This window comes from Calidris pugnax, unplaced genomic scaffold (genome assembly GCF_001431845.1).
Source record: "Calidris pugnax isolate Ruff unplaced genomic scaffold, ASM143184v1 scaffold24, whole genome shotgun sequence".
Classification (NCBI taxonomy): domain Eukaryota; kingdom Metazoa; phylum Chordata; class Aves; order Charadriiformes; family Scolopacidae; genus Calidris; species Calidris pugnax.
This window is the reverse complement of record NW_015090922.1, coordinates 6,228,193-6,249,142: the sequence shown is the minus strand read 5'-3', so window position 1 is coordinate 6,249,142 and position 20,950 is coordinate 6,228,193. Positions and strand designations below refer to the sequence as shown.

At 40.2% G+C, this 20,950-nt stretch overlaps 1 protein-coding gene across 1 annotated transcript in view; it reads right to left on the bottom strand.

Annotated features, from left to right (window-relative positions):
- The window catches only part of PTPN14 (protein tyrosine phosphatase, non-receptor type 14), a 115,264-nt gene that overhangs the window by 36,317 nt on the left and 57,997 nt on the right, over window positions 1-20,950 (bottom strand). Inside the window, exons 4-5 of the mRNA XM_014950788.1 lie at window positions 2,863-2,960; window positions 550-617 (exon numbers count right to left, since the gene is read on the bottom strand). Coding sequence (XP_014806274.1) covers window positions 550-617; window positions 2,863-2,960 — 166 coding nt within the window. The remainder of the gene's footprint in view (window positions 1-549; window positions 618-2,862; window positions 2,961-20,950) is intronic.

The window sequence follows — 20,950 nt, the reverse complement described above, 5'->3', positions numbered from 1 at the left end:
CACTTCCCTCAGCATTCAAATTACTTGCTAGTTTCCAATCTAAATTTAAAACAAATTTACAGTACAGTCCCTAGAGAACATTTTGAGAAGATCCGATTCACTTGAGAAGATGTTCACTTCAGTCTAGTAGTCAGTTGATGTAAATTCACATTCTCTTGAGGAAAGGCTGCACAATTTTTCCTGTGACACAACATTTACTACATCAGCAGCCCTCATGTCCCCTTGTTAAGCCATGTTACTAATACCGCAGTACTGCTAATGTATACCACTTAAATAGCTGCAAATTCTTTTTTGATTCAAAGAAGTACATCTCTTTTGTTGACACCTATTCTGAGTGGAGGCTTAACAGGAACAAAAAAAGGGCTAAATTTCCACAGCATATGTTCATTCAGATACAATCAGGTATATTGCACGTTTTGGGGAGCAAAGTATATTTCCACTTTTAATAATTCAGCACTGGTACTTTTACATTGTTATCAACAAAGCCATCTCTGAGGCACGGAGAAATTATTCATAGAAAACCACAAAAAAAGGGGATAAGGAACTCACCATAGGGAATAAGACATACTCTCTGAGGAAGTCATGAGATTCAAACTGATTATAGTCTCCAAAGTCCGCTGGAAAAAAAACAACACAATTACTCATTTTAGCACTTTCCACGCATGTTAAGACCACACTCAACCTTTGCACAGATGCCTAATTTCAGGTGGGTGAGTCCTCTCTGAAGCCACAACCCAGCACAAAGATTTCTGCTTGTACTTTAGCTTTTAACATGGAGGTCTGAAAATAATAGTGTTATTACCAGAGATCAAATAATAGCAAACAAGTAACTTCTCTCTTTTGATCCCTAATGTTATGACCATTTGCAATGCTTAACCACCAGGAGTGGAAGAGTTTCTTTTTCTGTAGCCTTCATGAACTAATACCACCATCTAACAAGGCTGGGATTCTCAGCCTTTGTAAAAATGGTGCATACTTTTGCCTCTCCAGTGTTTACAACCTTACTCTACCTGTGCTACAATTCTACACAGTTCTATAAAAGATGTTTAATTTTACAGCCTAGACGGTTAAAATCCACTAGCCAATTCTATTAAAAATTGTCAACAACCAAGATGGTTGGAGAGTGGGAGAGGGCAGGGAGGTCCTATCCTTCTGCAGCCAATATAACAGCACAGGCACAGTGTCAGTTTAACTGCCTGACTCGCACCTTTCTACTTATTTTTCTACTTCTCTATGTCTTTAAGAGCTATTCATCTCAAAGCTCACATTCACTCACGTGTTGGGCTCAGGATTCTTGTCTAAATGTCCTTGCAATCATGGAGTTTTGAAAATGCTTCCTAAAGGCTAAACTACGTTTAAAAAAAAAAAAAAACCAACCAAAAACCAAAGCTTATATTTATCTATCTGTTAAATACACAACAGCTTATATCAAAAGAGTACCTTGCCAGGAGGTTTTTATTTTATATTAATTGAACTGGATCAAACGCCATCTACGAGATCCTCATATTATAGAAGTTGGAAATTCCCACCATAAATCATACTAGCTAAACATTCTTTCAAAGCTTCTAGACAATTTCACGTATTGCAGGATGCCAAAAATGCATTTTCATTTTGTTTTCACCTCAGAGTTATGTTTTAACATAAACAGAAAGAAATCAAAATGGACATAAAACAGAGTCTGTAAGTTTAAAAGAAGTAAGTATTTCAAGTATCTTCAGTTGCATCACATGCAAAGGACAAAGGGAGTAATACAAGGTCAGGAACAAAGCAAACAAGATTAGGTGCAGCATTCTGATGCAATGGTCTTGGAAATATAATAGATTATGTAGAAAATTCAGAATAAAAGTGATTACTTCATACCAGTTACAAAGACTGACTCACTCTCAAAGTTAGCAAAAAGCTCCAAAAACAGAGGACCAGTGAAACATATTCAGTTTCTACTGAGCTCTAACTCACACACTGGAAACATTTAATTTACTTAAATTGCAAGATTCAGTACGGAATCTTATATATATTTTCCTTTATTAATAAAACATTTCAAGATTTGACAGGAAACTTTTTCTCTTCAATTTTAACCAAGAAATAAGATAGAACAGAATTTCTGCTGCTCTAAGGAAGATCATATTAGCATTACTCTCCATTGAACCTTTAATTTTCCAGAACCAGATCCTCATGTTTGCTATTTATATACATACTTCCCCCTTCCCTCTCATCAGAGGACAGGCCCAGAGCATCATGGCTAAAACTCTACCTCAGGTTCTCACAGTCAGTCGTGGATGGACTGAAACATACTTTCTCCAAATACAGGGCTTCCTCCTCTGCCCATACATATTATGTGATCCCACTTTTATTGATGTCCTTAGGAGGATCAGAATAAAAATCACGTTGTAAGAAGTATTTCATTAATACTTTATAACTCACATAACAATTATGGTTATATGCTCTTTCATACTTCAGATAACACTATACAGCAAAACGAGTTTTTAATTAAAGGCAAAATTAAAGCTGCTGCTACGCTCTTTGATGTAATTGCACTTCAAACCAGAGAACGTGAAGCAAATTCATTCTGCAAAGTGCTCCGTGGTTGGGGTTGGAAGAACTGGAGTTTTTTGTTCACATCCACTAATGTGGATTTTAGAAACAGGAAAGTTGAACACTGTGATGTGGTCCATCATTCCCTCCCTGAGGGTGTGAGTGTTTCATCAGCGGCAGTCCACCTATGCACTTTTAAATCAATAGAAAACCCAGCTGTTGTGAGTAGGAGTCATACAAGGCCTTTGTTAGTGCCCAGTCAACATACAGAACAAACCAAAAAAAAAACCCCTAACATTGGAAAGGGGCTATCAGGTTATATCATCTTACCTTGCACTGCCAAACCAGCTAGTCGAATTCCCTGCTCCAATGAAGGAAGTAATCGGCCGTCAAGAACATCCTTTTTCACTTGTAGGTAATACTGATACCTACAAACCAAAAAAGAACAAGAATTAGAACATCTATATGTTTGTATATTTTCTACAGAACAGAAGCCCACTGAAAGCAAGAAAAACTCACCACAAACAGGTCAGGATGTTAAACATCAGTCTGTGCTTGGCTTTGAAAGTTCCATATTACCAAGAAAAAACAATATGTTCCCTATGCGTGCAATGCTTAAGATAGATGAAAAGGAAAACAAAAAGTTCTAATTTTTGTTCGCTAGACCACATAGAAGAGGGACATCTGCTGAGATTACTTCCTCCATAAATTCTGTAGAGGTTACTGAATACCACGCAATTACCAATACAAAACAAAGCTGTTCCCTATTTCTTCTATTGGTTTTGCTCCAGTGTCCCCATTTTGATAGAGGGAAGAGAATTTTATCAGTATACTTTGGCCTACAGATGTAACTTTAACTACAGCCCACACAAAAGATTTTTAAATTGACATCTCTCCTCTGTAAGGATGATTTAGACACACAGATCAAGCAAAACTGGCTTCTAATATCATGCACTTGCTGGTCTGCAGTAGCTAATCACAAGAAAAACAATTTTAGTTTTAACCAGTGACAGAACCCACACATTCCACCTTACATTTGCAATAGAGTAGATAAGGACAAACAAGAAGCTTTCCACAAAAAGCTTAACAAGTTACTGTCCCCATCTGTGCGTCCCTCCTCATCCACTGAGCTGGACCAGATCTGCAGCAGAGCTGGCCAAAGCAGCAGGGATATGTACCAGTCCCTCTGGCATATCAGGTTAAAGTCTGGTGGAGACAGCTTCGTTAACAGGCCACCACTTTTTATTCTGCAGGCACCAGTACATGTTCCCTCAAGCTACCTCCATGGTACGGGCAGTTAAACCAAGCAAGGGCAAGAAAGGCAGCTGAAGGAATTACAGCCACAATTGCAAGGACGCCGTATCAGTCATTGATGTGCCAAAATTCAAACACAGTTGAGCTACAGCAATATAATGATCTCATGTCCATCAGCTTCAACTTTTAGTGCAGACGTATGTAACCTGTTCCAACTGAGTTGAAACACAATTCCTTCTCAGCCAACACGCAATAACTCACCAGGTCTGAGCTCAGCTTAGCCACAGTCCACGCGTACAGCCAGCCTCATGCACCCAGCCCCCCGGCCTGCTGATAGTAACTGATGCACCTGGGCCACCCAAGCTAGGAAAGCCCAAAAAAAACCAACAAAGGGGCTTCTCAGGCTGTGACCAGACGTGCTGGTCTCGCTGCAGCTGAACCAGGTTAGGAAATCATCGCTCCTTCAGTTGCATCCCCGCTCACCCCTCTGAAACGAAGGGCATCCCCTCAAAATGGTATTGGATTTAAAAAATAATTGCTTTAGATAAACTGAGTTAGAAAGAAATGGTAGATGAGCATGCCAGCCAGCCTCAGAGGCTAAGGGTGGACAGCAGAGGGCTGTCAGAAAGGCTGGGGGCAGTAAACTCCTAAATGGACGTGTCTACAACCAGTACACCACACCTGACCTTATCCTTAAACTTTTGAGAATAGCAAAGGAACTGTTCTGGTCTTGTTTTAATGATTTCAGACACACGTGTGTGTGGGTGTATAAGTCACCTTCCCAGTGCAAACGCAATTAACCTTTCCTTCCTGGAAAGGAGACCCACCGTAACCCATGTTAGGGGGACTGCACTGCCTTAACTATACTGGAAAATGTTAACATTTAATTCTGCGTGGAGGCATTTGAAAATATTTACATGCTTCAAAACCAGCATATCCCAAGCCCTGCTCTGAGGGCTATCGATCAAAGGCAGCATTTTACATTTTTCGTCAGCTTCTGCCAGCGATGTGAGATGCAGTAACTTGCCACTAGACAGCACCAATGCTCTGACCAGACCCGTCCTCTCAAGGCGACGGGGTGCTTGGAGGCTACAAGCACGGCAGGGCAAAGAAATCCTCTCAGGGAAGGGAAGGCGCTGCACATATTCTTCATGTCTGAGGAGTTCCCTTCAGAGTTTACAATTTTTACGCCTGCTTAAAAAGTAACGATTGGGTTACTGGTTTTAGGCTCCCTCTTCCCCTCTCCCCTACAAAAGGCAGCAGAATATTTTCAAACAGGAAAAATATAATCTCGTTTAAAATGCTTAGCTTTGGCATTCACACAGCCTAATGAAGATTAAAACTTCGGGGGATTTTGAAATTTGATTCAGAGAGGCAGCGTAAAAAGCGTACAGCTTCTCAGCTGGAGCCCTGTGCTTCAGCCCCACATTTCTTCCTTGCTCGGTCCAAGAGACAAATCAGCTTGTTTCCACTTCCTTGCAATGACTAAATCCCAATTCTGAAAATACACATGCTTTCATACAAGCTCGACATAAGCTGCTTAATCAAGTATGCAGGTGAGCAAGTCTTTGCTGAATCTGGTCTTCGAGACCTGTAATCCCGAAAGCAGGCTATTTATGCCAATGCTACATATAAACGCATGACTTACAAATTCTAGTCTAACAGAAGTAAAATCCACATCTGCCATAAAGATAGAGCTACTGTTAAAACAAACACAAAGTCAAGAGACTACACTGAAGTCAAAATAATGTAAAATCTTATAGTGACATCCTAGCGCAACAGAAGTCAAGAATGTCACCAGGTTTAGTGGAGCCATGATTTCAACCACAGTGCCCACAAAACTATAGATGAACAATAGAAAGGATTATTTAGGCAAGCATCATCAAAAATACAATGTCAATGGAGTTACTGTGGTATCAAGTATTATGACCAAGACTTTCAAAAGAAACAGTGATGTGGGGTTTTAGTTGCAATTTTAGTTGCCAATGCTTCAGAAAAACTGTTTTAAGACACCAGTCAGCATCCACTTTATGAGAAAGCTGCTCATTTACAGGTGTTTCACCCTGATTGTTAAAAAAAGGTCACATTTAAAAACCTGAATAGGAATATTCTACAATATTATGGTACAGCATTGCATCTACTAACACTAGCAGAATAGAAGTTTAGGATTTATTATATATTGTAGAATGACATGCCGTAAAAGTTTGAAGGATGTATCTAATTAGCTCTCTGATAAGTAGAGTATCCATTAGGAAAAACCTCATGGAGAAAGTTGTCACCTTTCAGGCAACCGCACTGAAAAGCAAACATCTGCTGTGGCTCTGACATCTTTTTCAATGGAAACGCCAGGATAAACTGAAGACAACTGAGACAGAAATGTGTGGTTTGTACCAGCTTCTTCTTTACCCCTGGACTGACGGTGACAAGGGTCACCCACCTAAGGTATCCCCTGACATCTCCTTTCACTCTGGCCACATAAGGCATGAACTGGGACATCTCCTTTCACAAGGCATGGAGTGGAGTAGCTAATTCCAGTGTCAAGGAAGAGGAGGAGCATACCCTGGAGGAAGCTCTGCTAGAAGATTATAATAGCTCCACCAGCCACAGACTCATGGCTCAGCTCTGCTGCAAAACTGTGGTCAGGCTCTCTGCCCAGCCAACGGAGAGGAGACATTGGCCCACATTCTGTCAAGGATTTGAGGCTCCTCCATCTGAAATTACGTTAAATGCTGTTATTATGTCACTGTACTAGCTGAGACTGCTCTTTGTTCTCTTGGATTGCAAAACTACGTCTATAATTTGAGGGATATCAAACATTTTAAAAATGATTCAGCTATAGATTCACTGAGGAAAGCTGTTCCAGAAGAGCAGATAAAAACATGCATTTTATAAGCCTCCTATTAGGTGGTTTAGTTGGGAAAGCATATGGAAACTGAACAAAAGGAGAAGTTTGCAGTCTGCATCCCCAAATAATAAAAGGCAAGAAATTCAAAATGAAGACTTACAAAGCTTTAATCACAGAGCCATTCTGCCATACCAGGGGAGTGTAGGGCAGAAGAACCACCACCACAGCCAAGTGGGCTGGGAATTGAATTCTCTCACCTTCATTGCCCATTTTGAATTAAACATTTTTAGCAGAGCCGTTGTGTATTCAATATAATAAAGGCTACTACAGTTTGCCAGCCTGTAGCTAATTCCAAGGGGAATGGGAGTGGACAACAAGTCTGAACAAAGCCATAATTATAAGCATATCATTTCCCACAACTCTATTTAGCCAACACAGAAAACATTAAAAGTGTATTTGCATCTATTGCATCAAAAAGCACACTTTTTATAAAGTAAATAAGCTGCAACTGGACAACGTCTGAACTCCAGTATCAACACCTGCATTTTAGCAATCCATACTACATCAGAGGAAAATAAACCCCAAATAGTATTAGTAAGCAGGAGATAATACTGGTTTAAAATTTAATTGCAACACTCAGATTCAGATTTGGCTACAGCTGTGTAACTCTATTTGCCCATACAATTCTGCATAGACCTCCTAAGATCAGGATTCATGTTCAGTCTCCTGTCACTTCAAAAAAGACCATGGGTGTTTGTATAGTGTCACTGAATTCATTGTACCCTTCCATCCCCACTGTTTATCTGATGTATAACTTCTGTTGCTGCTTTATATATGCAGAACATAACTCAATTAATTTTACTGATTTCTGTTCTCATTAACAACCAATGTTTCAGATACCATAAAGCCATGCAGAACCTGGCCTGGTCAATATTGGAAGAGAGATCTTTGTAGAGAAGTTAAAGGAGTGTTTACAAAGGTTAGAATATGGATTAGTTTTGCAGAGTAATTGCACTGGTGCACTGCATCTTCACAATTTTCCTACTAGTCTCTTCCAAAGAACCACAAGGCAAATACTTCATTAATAATTATTCAATATTATCAGACCTGGTAGCCTTAGCAGCATCCAAGTCCACTAGGAAACATTCAAGAACAGAACAAAAAAAAGCTTATTGCCCCAGGGATTTACAATCCAAATATATATTTCATACACACATCTATAGGTTTATACAAAAAGGTGACACGATCAAGATAATAAGGATTAATACTGTTCAAAAATGTTATTTTCCCCTGGTTTTATTTTCATTCTCTGTACATCAAGACAGGAAGGGTTTGGAATATACACATTATCTCTAGTGCAGCAGGAAACACTCCTAAAAACTTTTTATCAGTCAGTGTGTTTTTCTGGAAATTTCAAGCTGGTATGAATAAATACATTACACTCAAGGTAAATATTTAGTGGTACTGAAACTGTATCTGAAAATACACACAGTACTACAAAACATGTATTAGTTACCCAAGAGGTACAATTCCTTTAAAACTGTTTCTAATGATGCAATTACTGGCATGACTAACTTTTTTATAACTCATTAGGTACCTTTTTGGCGTCAAGCCTATCTATTGGATAACTGCATAGCTATGTAGTTTAACTTCTTCTCTGGAGGAAAAAGAGAACTGCTTTCTCCAAAATAAGAAGTCTTAAGACTCAAAGGAGAAACAGATTGGCCCACAAGTGGCTTAGCTCAAGACCTTCATCTCTTTTCCAACTAAAAAAAAAAAAAAAATTGCAATTAGAGTACAATATTATCTTCTAAAATTAGAAACACAATAAAAGTCTCATTGAATCACAACAACAGTCCGACTCAGCTCATTTGGGTTTACCTTAGTATGGTAATATACTTCTGAGCAGAGACGCTGCACTGTACACTTATGCAATAATCTGCCCACAGGGGAAGCAGTTTCTCCAGAAGAGAGGCCTTTTATCATTTACTAAAATTATTTTAAGCATTAGCTTTGCTATTGATGTGTCTGTTGTTCATCTCGCACCTTAAAATCTGCCATGATCTTGGCTTTGATACTATTTAGCAACGGGATTCCACAGATACCTATATGCTACATTTTAAAGAGAAACCCATTTTTTTTTATTTTAAACAGAGTCTTTTGCTTCTCAGCCTTTGAGTTAGATGAGCCAATGACTCTGGTATTCAATGCGCAATCAAAGGAACTAGTTGATAATGAGAAAAAAGGTTATTTTCATTTATTTATTACATATTCCAGACAATGATGATAATACTGAACTCGTACTGGTTGCTTTTCTGAGAAAAACATACTTAAAATAGAAGAGTATCTGAAGCACAGGGCTGGTAAAGTTACCCAAGTAAACTTAGGCAGGAAACCAAGGCAGATTTGGAAGATCTAGCTTTTGTCCCCAAATCTCAATCCAGAGTATAACTTACTGGGATGCTGCTTATTTCATGTGGGTCAACTGCAACAAAACTGGCTGCAAACTTGGACTGGATTTTACATGGCAGGAAAGGCAGGCAGGCAGACAAGACTCGTCTTTTCAGATACAACGTAAGTATATTGGCAGAGACAGTGTTATGATTTCTGGCCCTGAGCGTGCTGAAACACATTTTGGATGCAAGGATTCAATCAGCACAACTTAATCTAAAAGCACTTAAAAAAAAAAAAAAAAAAAGAGGTACATAGATTGATGATGTCATTGTAAGCAACTCACTGCTAAGGCCTTGTCTTTGCCCTTGTAAAAAAAACTTAGATGGTGTAGATAAACAGAACGTCTCCAGCTCGCTCCACTGGAATTTCATCAACTTCTCTTGCAGCAAAAGTCTGCTGTTCCACAGTACTAGACAATAGCCATTTATCTGGGATTTGTGGTAGAATATAAAAAGCAATGGCTGTGCTTCCACTACTAACGGGTAATATTTTTAGAAGGGTATTATTGAGAACAAGTCTACCACACCCTGTCACAGACCTTCAGAAAGATCAGCAGACTTGCCAGGAAAAAAAAAAAAAAGGGAAGGAGACGAAAGAGCCTGTGTCACAGATGCAGGAGGAAATTCCTTCAGAAGCTCAAACTCTTAATGCCAATAGTGAAAACACAGTTGTAACAGTTTCTTGGGGAGGAAACCCTTGATCGTAACAACCTCATAAGGTGGGTCAAGGTTAGCTTCAGGTAACTGAGAAATGAGGTTTTTCAAAAGCAGCATCCAACTGTCTACATCCTGGTTTCCTCCAGCAGATGGATGGAAAATATGACAAACTAAAAGTAAAATAAATTAAATACATGGAAATATTTGTGTCATGCGTTTTCCCCTTCCTAATGAGACAGAACAACGCTGGGTTAGCATCATTTTCACACGTAGGAATGAAAAAGGAGGACAGATCAAAACACAGCTTACATCACCTACTTCCACATCACTCAGTCTCCCTCTCGAAAAGCAACAGTTTATAGCTGGAGGGGAGAAAAGGGAATTGGGCTAAAACAGGCTAATTTCACAATGACGGTCACTTTCCACTTGTTTTGATATGTAACCTGTAAGCACAAAGATCACCAATGCACAGTCTCAATGGCTGACTTGCTCTATGAGCTGCAAGGAGGCACACAGTGAAAGGTAAGCTACTGCATCTGACCAGCAAAGTTCCTACCAAAGGCCAATGTCTCCCAAAGGTTAAGGTCCAGCTACACAGTCAACTCCTGCCTATGCATATGAGAACATTCAAACTTTTGCGCACCTAAGAACAGCCTGATCAGAATGTTGCACTGCTTAGTGGTTGGTTGCCACCTCTATTTCATCAGTTTACTACCAAAAGGTTGTTCGTTTGCCTACATTTGTCCCCAAAAGACAGTCTATTAAAATTTCAGATCTCCACCAATTCTTTACACAGCTGGCAGAAGATTTCAAATATGTAAATGAAAAGTACGAGCATTTTAAGAGCAGTGAGCTTTCTTTCTGTCATGAATCAGACTGTGAAGTCAAACTTCTGCAGCAAAATTGAGCATTCAAAAAGAATACATGTATTGCAAAGAGATGTGGGACTGTTTAGGAAGGTAACACACACCTTACAACCTCTCACACGTAAGCAGCTGCTTCCAGTATAGCCTGGTGGTGTGGCACCACGGTGTCCAATGTTAACTGGATGGCTAGTGAAACCCTTCACAGTGAAGACACAGGATGACAGCATCACACTCAGCCTTCTGGCTGCCAGCAAAAGACTGAGCTTGGATTGTGAAGAAGTGCTCCGTTGGGTGTTTTTCTTTTCCTGCCATTTCTGACGGGCCACAAGCAGGGACACGCACCCAGGCCTTGTTGCAGCCCGCAGACATGACACAAGCCTTCCAAAACACACACTCCCTCCGTGAGAGGCTTCGCCAGCAGATGCAGCTTTACAGTATCCACCAATTTCTCCGTGTTTAAAAAGGAACCCCCCAACCACAACAGGTCCATCCTCTGTACTTGTAGTACTTTTTTTAAGAACGTACTCTACTTTTTGGATACTCCAAGTTCAAATAAACCCACAAACACAAAGTTAAACCTTAAATAAAAAGGCCAGTAATGGCATGCTTTAGCAAGAAAGGAAGGCATGCCACAACCTGATCCTGATTTTCTGCCCTTGAACTCTTGAATTAATTATAACAAATTACAGGGAGCCCTACAACAATTTATAAGCACAATATACTCCCTTACAACCACCTATAATTTTATCAGAGTTAATCCAAATACCTAAAGAATTATACAGCACAAAACTCCAACATGCTTTTTAGAGCAAAAAAATAGGGGAAGCCAGATTCTCTTGTCTTCCAAGCCCTCTGTTTCATCAACGGCTACGTTTGGTCTCAGCAACCTGGAGTCCAGCAAAGCCAGGCCCTGGTGACACCACTACAGCATTCATCCCTATAAAAGCTGGAGTGGGATTGCAAAAGTAAAGCAAAACAATCAAAATCATGTAATACTCAGAGATCTGTATTTTAGCATTTTCAGCTGAGAAACAACATTCAATGCAAGCAGAAATGTTACATGGGAACACTAGAATTTGGGATTGAAGAGTTTGTTAGCCACACATCTTTGAAAAAAGCCAGGTATCCATCTGGTTTGGGTTTTAAGCACGTGCTAAACATGTTATTGTTCAACATGGTAGTCCTGTTGACTTCACATTACTTACATAGTTAAGCCTAAATACATGCTCAACTATGAGCTCATGTCTCCTGAACTGAGCAAAACACTTGAATTTGGCTACAGAGATCCAAAGGTTACAATACAGTAGACTTTGTTTTTTCTTGTTAGCTTTATTTTCATTTTTGATGTTTAAAAAAAATGAAATAATGAGAACTGAGTCAGGTAGGTGAATTGCAGCAAGGCCACATACTGATTTTCATACCTAAATCGTAAATACTTTAGAGGAAGACGAATATTCTCATTCTCCAATCCTGTCGCCAAAAAAACCCAAACAAATCAAAACCCAACCAAAACCTGGAACTAAACCCAGATCGCCTCTTCCTCAGTAGGGTCCACAGGTCAAATGGATATTAAAGCCTATGAGAAAAAGCCTTCTTGCTAAACTTCCTTCAGCTTTTCTGTGCAGTCTGCAAGAAAAAAATATATCAGTATTCAACAGGGTTTTTTTTTCTGAGTGCAAACCCACAAGGTGTCACATAACTGCTGCCTCCACCTTCATTGTCTCCCCCATTCCCATATGGGGTCCCGGGGCTCACTCTTCTTGTCCTGGGCTGTGTGTGCTGGAGGCAGCTATTGCTCTGGTGTGGGGCTTTTTTGTGTAAAGCTCACCCACAAAATCAGAGACACAACTCTATTACTCTGCAGAGCAGTTGTACTAGCCATCACCCCTCCTTTGCTGCATGGCACAAAACATGGGCTCCAACTATGAACAGGAACTCCAACCACATACAGGCTCCACCTATATATAGGTGCTCAATAATACGGTATGGCACGCAGCCTACGTGTCATTTCCCACTTAATTAGTCACATCCTCAAAACATCAGGTCCCATGCGCAGAGAGCAACTCATTGCCCCCAAATCCTTAGATGGCATAGAAGTAATGGCAGCTGTCAGGACCCATCCTCACAAAGTTGCAAAAATGAAAAGGTGAGCTGTGGCTACGTATGCTGAAGATTACTAAACCTCATGGGGAAGAGGAGCACAAAAAAAGCCTGGTGGTATTTCCTGATTTGGAACAAGTGAAGATTTCAGCAAAAATGAGATTAGACCCCAGAAAGTTAATAATAGCTTAGATTTACTTCCTCTACTCATATATGTTGACTCAGTTCAAATTATGCTGTTCCCTGCCCTGAAAAGAAAATGTAGCTAACCTTCAAGCTGTCTCCACTGTGGGAAAAGGTGGTTTAAGTTACATATGGAAGCAATATGAGTCAACAGTTTGAAAATTCTCCTGGTAGTCAGCCAGGTTAATGGCCAAGCAGGTTAGAATATCATGCTAAAAAAATGTGGTGAGTTAACTAGAACATATGTATACTCTAGCTCATACTCTGCAACACCGAAAATAAATAGATAAGCCTTTTTTAAAAATGGGCTAAGTACAGGCATAACTCTAAACTATTCTTTGGACAAAAAGCAAACATGAAGAGTTCCGATTGACCCATGCTCCCCCCTTCCATTATGCCAGTTGGAGTAATAAAACATTATATACACCCCATAAATCCTATTTAATTTTTCAATAAATACTTTAAATATTCTCCTCCACTAAGGCTCTCAACTCTGGAACGACGTCCACCAGCCTTTTCTGTTTAAAGGTACCACTGTGCACTGATGCAAAAGTTGAAGAGAGTGGCTACATGTAACAGTGGACAACCAGTACGCATATGTAAGCATCCAGAAGCACATCACAAAATGATTTGTTTGTGAGTGCAGAGCAGCATGCAAGTGTATTCATGTGGTACTTTATCAAAGAGCAAGGGGACATATTTAAACTTACAGAATGTGTGCTTAACCTGAACTTTTTTGGGGAAAAAAACGGCTCCAGTAGTCTGCAGTGAAACCTTCTTCATGAATTCATGGAACTCGTTAAAAAAGTCTATCAGTAAAACCTTCAGGTAGTATCCCAACCTCACATAATCAAGGTCTGAGAAAGTTCTACTGATCTAGTGGAATTTTACCTTGTAGGAAGCTAAAATCCAGTCCATTCACTACCGCCTTTTACAGTAATCTGCCCTGGTAATATGAAAACATTGCTTTAAATGTGACATGATGAAGTTTGCCTACAGGTCATCAGTAAAATAACTCTTATTCCTGTGAAATGATTGTTGAAGCACCTGCATTAGTACTCACTGCCAGCAGAAAACAGGAAAACTCAGGTTGTTTCCATCTCCCAAAGAGCTTGGTGACCCTAGTGTTTTCACAGGAAACACTGAAAACAGGCACCCCAGGCATCAGTAAATCATGCAATAAAACCATAGCCCAGGAAGTTCTAACGTCCCAGTGAACGCAACCCTGCAAAAGTGAACACAGCTCTGATAACAACGGGATGTTGCCAGAGAAATATGTGAATCAGTGCCCTGTTGGGTGGGTAAAGTAGATCCATTTCATGAGATGAATAATTATTCTTTGTAAAAGCTTCAAAAACAGCTGAAGATATCAAGTGCAAAAGCAGCTGCCAAAGATAAAACAGTGAACCAGTAAACATCTCACTGCACAGGAATCTGCCATCTTCCGACACCGAGATTTCTGCCAAATTCTTGTTGAGATTTTCAGCTGCATAAGGGCCTCCACACAAATGTTTCTTTTAAACACATTCAGAGACTTCAGGATTGTACTGACATCCAATTGCAGCTCCTTTACCTTTACTCCCTGCTAGCAAGGCGAAAAAAATTAAAGGTATTCAGCTTCCTGAAAAGGGGTATGTTTAGGGCTAGTTTCCGTGGTTTGTGTCTCAGCTGTAAGAAAAGGGAAAAACTTTGCTCTAGCCTGCAGTGCAAACATCAACATTCAATAAATGTAACTGAAGACTGACAGTGGACTGGAAACAAGATTTCCACTGCCTATTGAACTCTCAAAACTTAAAAACCAGTTAGAAATCCCAATCAAAAAGCACACATCTGCTTGCTCACAGGTTGCTGCTACTGGCTTGACCCTCTTCCTGAAGGTGTAGCCAAATTTCAAACACCTATCTGGGACTTCTAAAGAGAAGACCAGTGAGCCGCAGTTCCCTTTTCAAAACATGCAGTAAAAAAGAGAGAATGAATCACCTGCAGAAAGCGATGCACAGCAGAGGAATCCTGAATCACGCTGTGGAAATGCCAATTTCTCCTCACTGACTACACAGGAAGTCTAGAGCAACCTTCATTCTTGAAGCTTCATCCGGAGATACTACATGACTGAGGTAGGATCAGTCCGAGTCATGAAAACTCTAATTAGTATATCCCATAGCAGTCTGCATTTCCCTAAGGAGAAACTGTTGGTCACTGCTACAGCATCACATGGGAAGATAAACAGGAGAATACCAGGCCCAATCTAAGTAACATTCATCTGTCCAAAACAGTGCCTGAAACTACACCGGGAGACAAGTCAGAAGCAGCGTACCAATTTATGAGGTACACCATAATATTCACTGTCTACACCGTGCTCCTTAATGAATGGGCAACCTCTCTCTGCCATGATATACGTTGCTAGTACACCTTGAGCGGCAAAAAAGGCAGCCAAGCACTTTAAAATAGTCTAAACGACAAAGGCAGTGAGCAACACAGTTCATAGATTAGACGAGGAATGATCTCTTTCATCTTCTTTTAAGGAGATGCATAAAGGCTGATGGGCACTTCTGTGACTCAAGCAGCTAGGGTTGACAAGTGTTTTCTGTTTTTTCACTTTTCTTATCCTTTCTCCTGTAAACCAAAAAATTGAAGAGAACATCTTTTTCTTTTTTTTTTTCCCTAGGGAAAGCAAAATCACTCCGCGACCATAACCATGTCTATACCTATTGTACTAAAATTTCACAGAAGAGGAAGAGAACAGATATTATGAGTTCAGTAATTTTCAGAATAACACTCAAACTCCTCACTGTTAGCCACAAGTGAAAAATTAGAAATAGCTATTTGCTGAAATAACTCGCTCCTTTCTCCTACCTAAAAATGTGACAAATATTCATAAACACGTGCAATGCCTTCTCCCATAAAAGCTTTGTGTCAGAACCAAGCTCTGAAAAGTCGGGCAGGGCCTTGGTAGGGATATTGCAAGTGACGTGGATGATAAGCTGTTCCTCTTTTAGAGGTAACCAAGCATCATTTGGCCTTTACTTGAAACTGTCTCGTTCTATGCAAATGTTCTTTCTAGTTTATGGGCACCAAGAGTTTCTTTTCTTTTTCCCTTTCTTCTCCTCAGTTAAGGAAGCAAAAGGAGACAGTTCGAGTACCAGCATGTCACTTGTTTGATACTAGAAAGCTTGTTTATTTTCATTAAAGTGTATTAAAGTATGGGCTATTTTTAGGCTAGCAAATTGCTTCTTGCATCTCGTCCATGCTGCTGCAAACCAAGTCCTCTGCTCTGTGCAACTTAGCAGTTCAGAGGGATGCCTGTATATACAACATTTATACTGATGTAACAACACACCCACAAAACTGAACTGCATCCACTATCACACTTACCAAGTGCTTCCAGACCCTAAATGTTCTTACCTGTGGCCAATCCCAATGGGAAACATGACTAACACCACCTAGCATCTCAGAATCAAGCCCTTTGATAGAGTTTGAGACCCGCTGTGGAAATGCCAATTTCTCCTCACTGACTACACAGGAAGTCTAGAGCAACCTTCATTCTTGAAGCTTCATCCGGAGATACTACATGACTGAGGTAGGATCAGTCCGAGTCATGAAAACTCTAATTAGTATATCCCATAGCAGTCTGCATTTCCCTAAGGAGAAACTGTTGGTCACTGCTACAGCATCACATGGGAAGATAAACAGGAGAATACCAGGCCCAATCTAAGTAACATTCATCTGTCCAAAACAGTGCCTGAAACTACACCGGGAGACAAGTCAGAAGCAGCGTACCAATTTATGAGGTACACCATAATATTCACTGTCTACACCGTGCTCCTTAATGAATGGGCAACCTCTCTCTGCCATGATATACGTTGCTAGTACACCTTGAGCGGCAAAAAAGGCAGCCAAGCACTTTAAAATAGTCTAAACGACAAAGGCAGTGAGCAACACAGTTCATAGATTAGACGAGGAATGATCTCTTTCATCTTCTTTTAAGGAGATGCATAAAGGCTGATGGGCACTTCTGTGACTCAAGCAGCTAGGGTTGACAAGTGTTTTCTGTTTTTTCACTTTTCTTATCCTTTCTCCTGTAAACCAAAAAATTGAAGAGAACATCTTTTTCTTTTTTTTTTTCCCTAGGGAAAGCAAAATCACTCCGCGACCATAACCATGTCTATACCTATTGTACTAAAATTTCACAGAAGAGGAAGAGAACAGATATTATGAGTTCAGTAATTTTCAGAATAACACTCAAACTCCTCACTGTTAGCCACAAGTGAAAAATTAGAAATAGCTATTTGCTGAAATAACTCGCTCCTTTCTCCTACCTAAAAATGTGACAAATATTCATAAACACGTGCAATGCCTTCTCCCATAAAAGCTTTGTGTCAGAACCAAGCTCTGAAAAGTCGGGCAGGGCCTTGGTAGGGATATTGCAAGTGACGTGGATGATAAGCTGTTCCTCTTTTAGAGGTAACCAAGCATCATTTGGCCTTTACTTGAAACTGTCTCGTTCTATGCAAATGTTCTTTCTAGTTTATGGGCACCAAGAGTTTCTTTTCTTTTTCCCTTTCTTCTCCTCAGTTAAGGAAGCAAAAGGAGACAGTTCGAGTACCAGCATGTCACTTGTTTGATACTAGAACTCTATAAGCTTGTTTATTTTCATTAAAGTGTATTAAAGTATGGGCTATTTTTAGGCTAGCAAATTGCTTCTTGCATCTCGTCCATGCTGCTGCAAACCAAGTCCTCTGCTCTGTGCAACTTAGCAGTTCAGAGGGATGCCTGTATATACAACATTTATACTGATGTAACAACACACCCACAAAACTGAACTGCATCCACTATCACACTTACCAAGTGCTTCCAGACCCTAAATGTTCTTACCTGTGGCCAATCCCAATGGGAAACATGACTAACACCACCTAGCATCTCAGAATCAAGCCCTTTGATAGAGTTTGAGACCACTGGAAACATGGAAAAGACAACATAACAGATGCCCTGAAACACTGCCAGTTTTCCAGCACACAGTAGCATTCCCATTTGAAAACAATATTGTCCTTACAAATTTTTTAAATGGTGTAACTGCTGCATAGCGAAGCCAAGGAACTACATCCTCCTGCCTCTGCTGCTGTTTCATTTTTTAAGGTACAGGAAAAATTCATCAACTACTGTAATCTCTTCCTGATGCCAGTAGTAAATGAAACAATGAGAAAAGATTTTTTTAAAAAGGTATCTTAGCTTTAAAGAAGTTTACTCGTTGCATATGTGCACCAAGAAATAAAAAGCTACTTCATCCCCAAATTTACTGGCAGTTAGTTCAGTTCGAAGTTATATTTTCTCTTCATGCAATGCTAAATGTCACAAAGACTAAATGAAAGCAGCAATTCTGCCTTTCAGGAAAGGAAAAAAATCCCCCTACTTGCTTTTAGTTGTGTATGTCTGGTTTAAGAAGATGACAATACATTAACAAGCCTTGGGGAAGAAAATTCATCAAAACTGATCCTATTGAGAGTCATTCCAACAGTCACCACAGCAGAAGCTTCTTCACTAAGTTTACAGAAACCTCCCAACCGAAGCTCAGTATTTGCTTCAGAGAAAAGGCAACGAAGGCAGCAGGGAACCCCCTGTCCATCGTGGTGATGGCAGCATGCTCCTGTCTGTCAGGAAATATTAGACCTGAATTTCAAGTCTACAGAATATTATTTCTGTTAACTATAATAAAACAAAGTCTGCTTTGTTTTTGTCATTTTGTATCTCTATATCCCATCTTAAGCCTGGCAGTCCTTGAGAGTAAATACCTAGGCTGAAGGTTTCTTGTAGAGTCTTCAAGTGTGGGTAGATCTAGCTGGGCCATATTGTTAAATAAAACTTCTGACAAATCCTGCAGCTGCGTAAGCAGCTCGTTATCCATACGCTCCCTCTCTCACCTAAGACAGTCTGCAGTTCAAAGAAAGCAGGATGCAACTTTCCACTTAATTCCAAAAACTAAGTTCAGGTTTCATGAGGTTGTTCTACTGCCAATTACAGCAAGATTTAAAATCACTTTTTGGCACTATTTAAGATTACCTGCTACAAACACAAAACAATAACAGGGGGACATGCTCAGATCATACAAGCAGACTATCAACCAGTTCCATAAACACACACCCATGAAATGGGTCCTGTTAACAATATAGCTAAGAATATGCAACCGTATGTGTGTGTGACACTGGGAAATCTGACAGGGAAAAACCAAGGGCCAAGAGGGACAGGATTTAAATAGAAGAGAACTGATGCTCCAAGTTATCCCAGTGATCCACATAACACAAGTGTTTATTGCCAACAGCGGTGAGGACAGCTTCCTCCGGGGCTGAGAAACAAGAAGCGGTAGGTGTGACTCATCCGAGCACACAGCTTCATACACAAAGCAACCTCTTCACTGACAAAAACAGAAGGCCAGATTTCTAGCCTCCGTGCCATTTCAACTGTCAGATATCAAAGAATAAAGATATAAGCTACTCTAAAGACTTTTGTTTCCTTGCAGGAAGGCAGAAGACTCTCTCCTGCATCAGAAGTTGGTTAGAGCTGCTCAGTGTTCAACACAAGCTCAGGCTGCCCAACCAACGTACAGGTTCAGCAAGTGTCTCCAGCAGCACACGTGCCCAGGTGAACAGGAAAGGACAATACAAAGTGCCTTTTCCCAAGCTCAAATGCTTCCACCACCGTGACTGGCATAGAAGGATTTAAGCTGGGCTGGCTAAGACCAGAGAGGAGGCTCTGGCACTATGTGTAAACAGTGCATCGTTATCATGAGAAGAGCAGAAACTCAAAATGTAACCTTTACTGCCATTTAAAAAGGCCAAATTAAAAAGGCCAAATTAAAAAGTCTGGAGTAGTCCAGAAGTATCTGTTCTACTAAAACCCAACATATGTAGTTCCCATCAGGACAGCGATATGTAAGAACAGTGACGAAGCCCCAGAACATAAAATAAGTATTATTTCCTCATGATCAGATGTAAATGTGATACTGCCTAATGCCAAGACATTCCTCTTACAACATTTCTAACCATCACAGCCACTGCCTTCAAAGCACACTAAAACATGAATGCAGGCTGAAGTATCCAATGCTGTATTTATAGTTATGCAACACTATTTTTTAGAATTGCTACATATGTACTGCCCAACCACACACATGAAAACACATTCACTTTCTGGTCTGAAAGCACAGTATAATGTAATAGATTAGATCTAAGCGTCAACAGTTTCTTAAAATATCTGGCACAAAGAGCTCAGCTTTCAATAACCAACACACAGAGAACAAGCTCCCCATTCACTGAAGAAAGTCAGCTGGGAGACGGGTTTGCCCTCCTCAGCAAATTATTTTATAAACAGGGAATTAATGTTGAATCTTAGGTTTGCCTTGAAGTTCTTATTTTTAAGTCAAAGTTTAAGCATCCACTAAAATACACATCCAAAAAGAACCAACTCAAGAATATTACTGAAAAGCAAAACAACATATATGCTGCAATAACATGAACAGAAGACGACCCAAGCAAATACTGCACATTATTTGTTGTTGCTGTCCTCAAAAAACAACATGAAAGCTAATTAAGTATCAGCTTGTTTACGACAAGGAAAACTACAAGCCTAATGTGTGTTTTTTATGCTGCAGTAGCCACTAATATTAAAAAAGTCTAATAATTAAAACAAAACAATAAAACCATCAAAGGAGCACCAAAATGCAAATATCCCAGACTGTCTAAGCCTGGGTGGCCACCCAAGGCTCTTAAGACTCATCCAGCTTGCGAGCAGTTCCAGAGCTGCTCCCCTGCCTGGGCTACACGGGCTCCCAGACAGTAGCTGGGGTGGCTGAGAGCATTTCTGTTTAGTTCCAAATTCCTACAGCTGGAAGAAAGGGGAGAGAGGTGAGGAAGAAGAAAAAAAAGGCCAACATTACCAAGTTACTGCAGGACGCATCCACAGTCTTGTTCAACAGAAGACACTGGGGATCCCTGGACTCAGAATTCCCTGGGGTTTCATGACTTCCTCCACCTAGCCATGAATCCCAGAGCTTGCCTTTCTCCCAGCCTTGG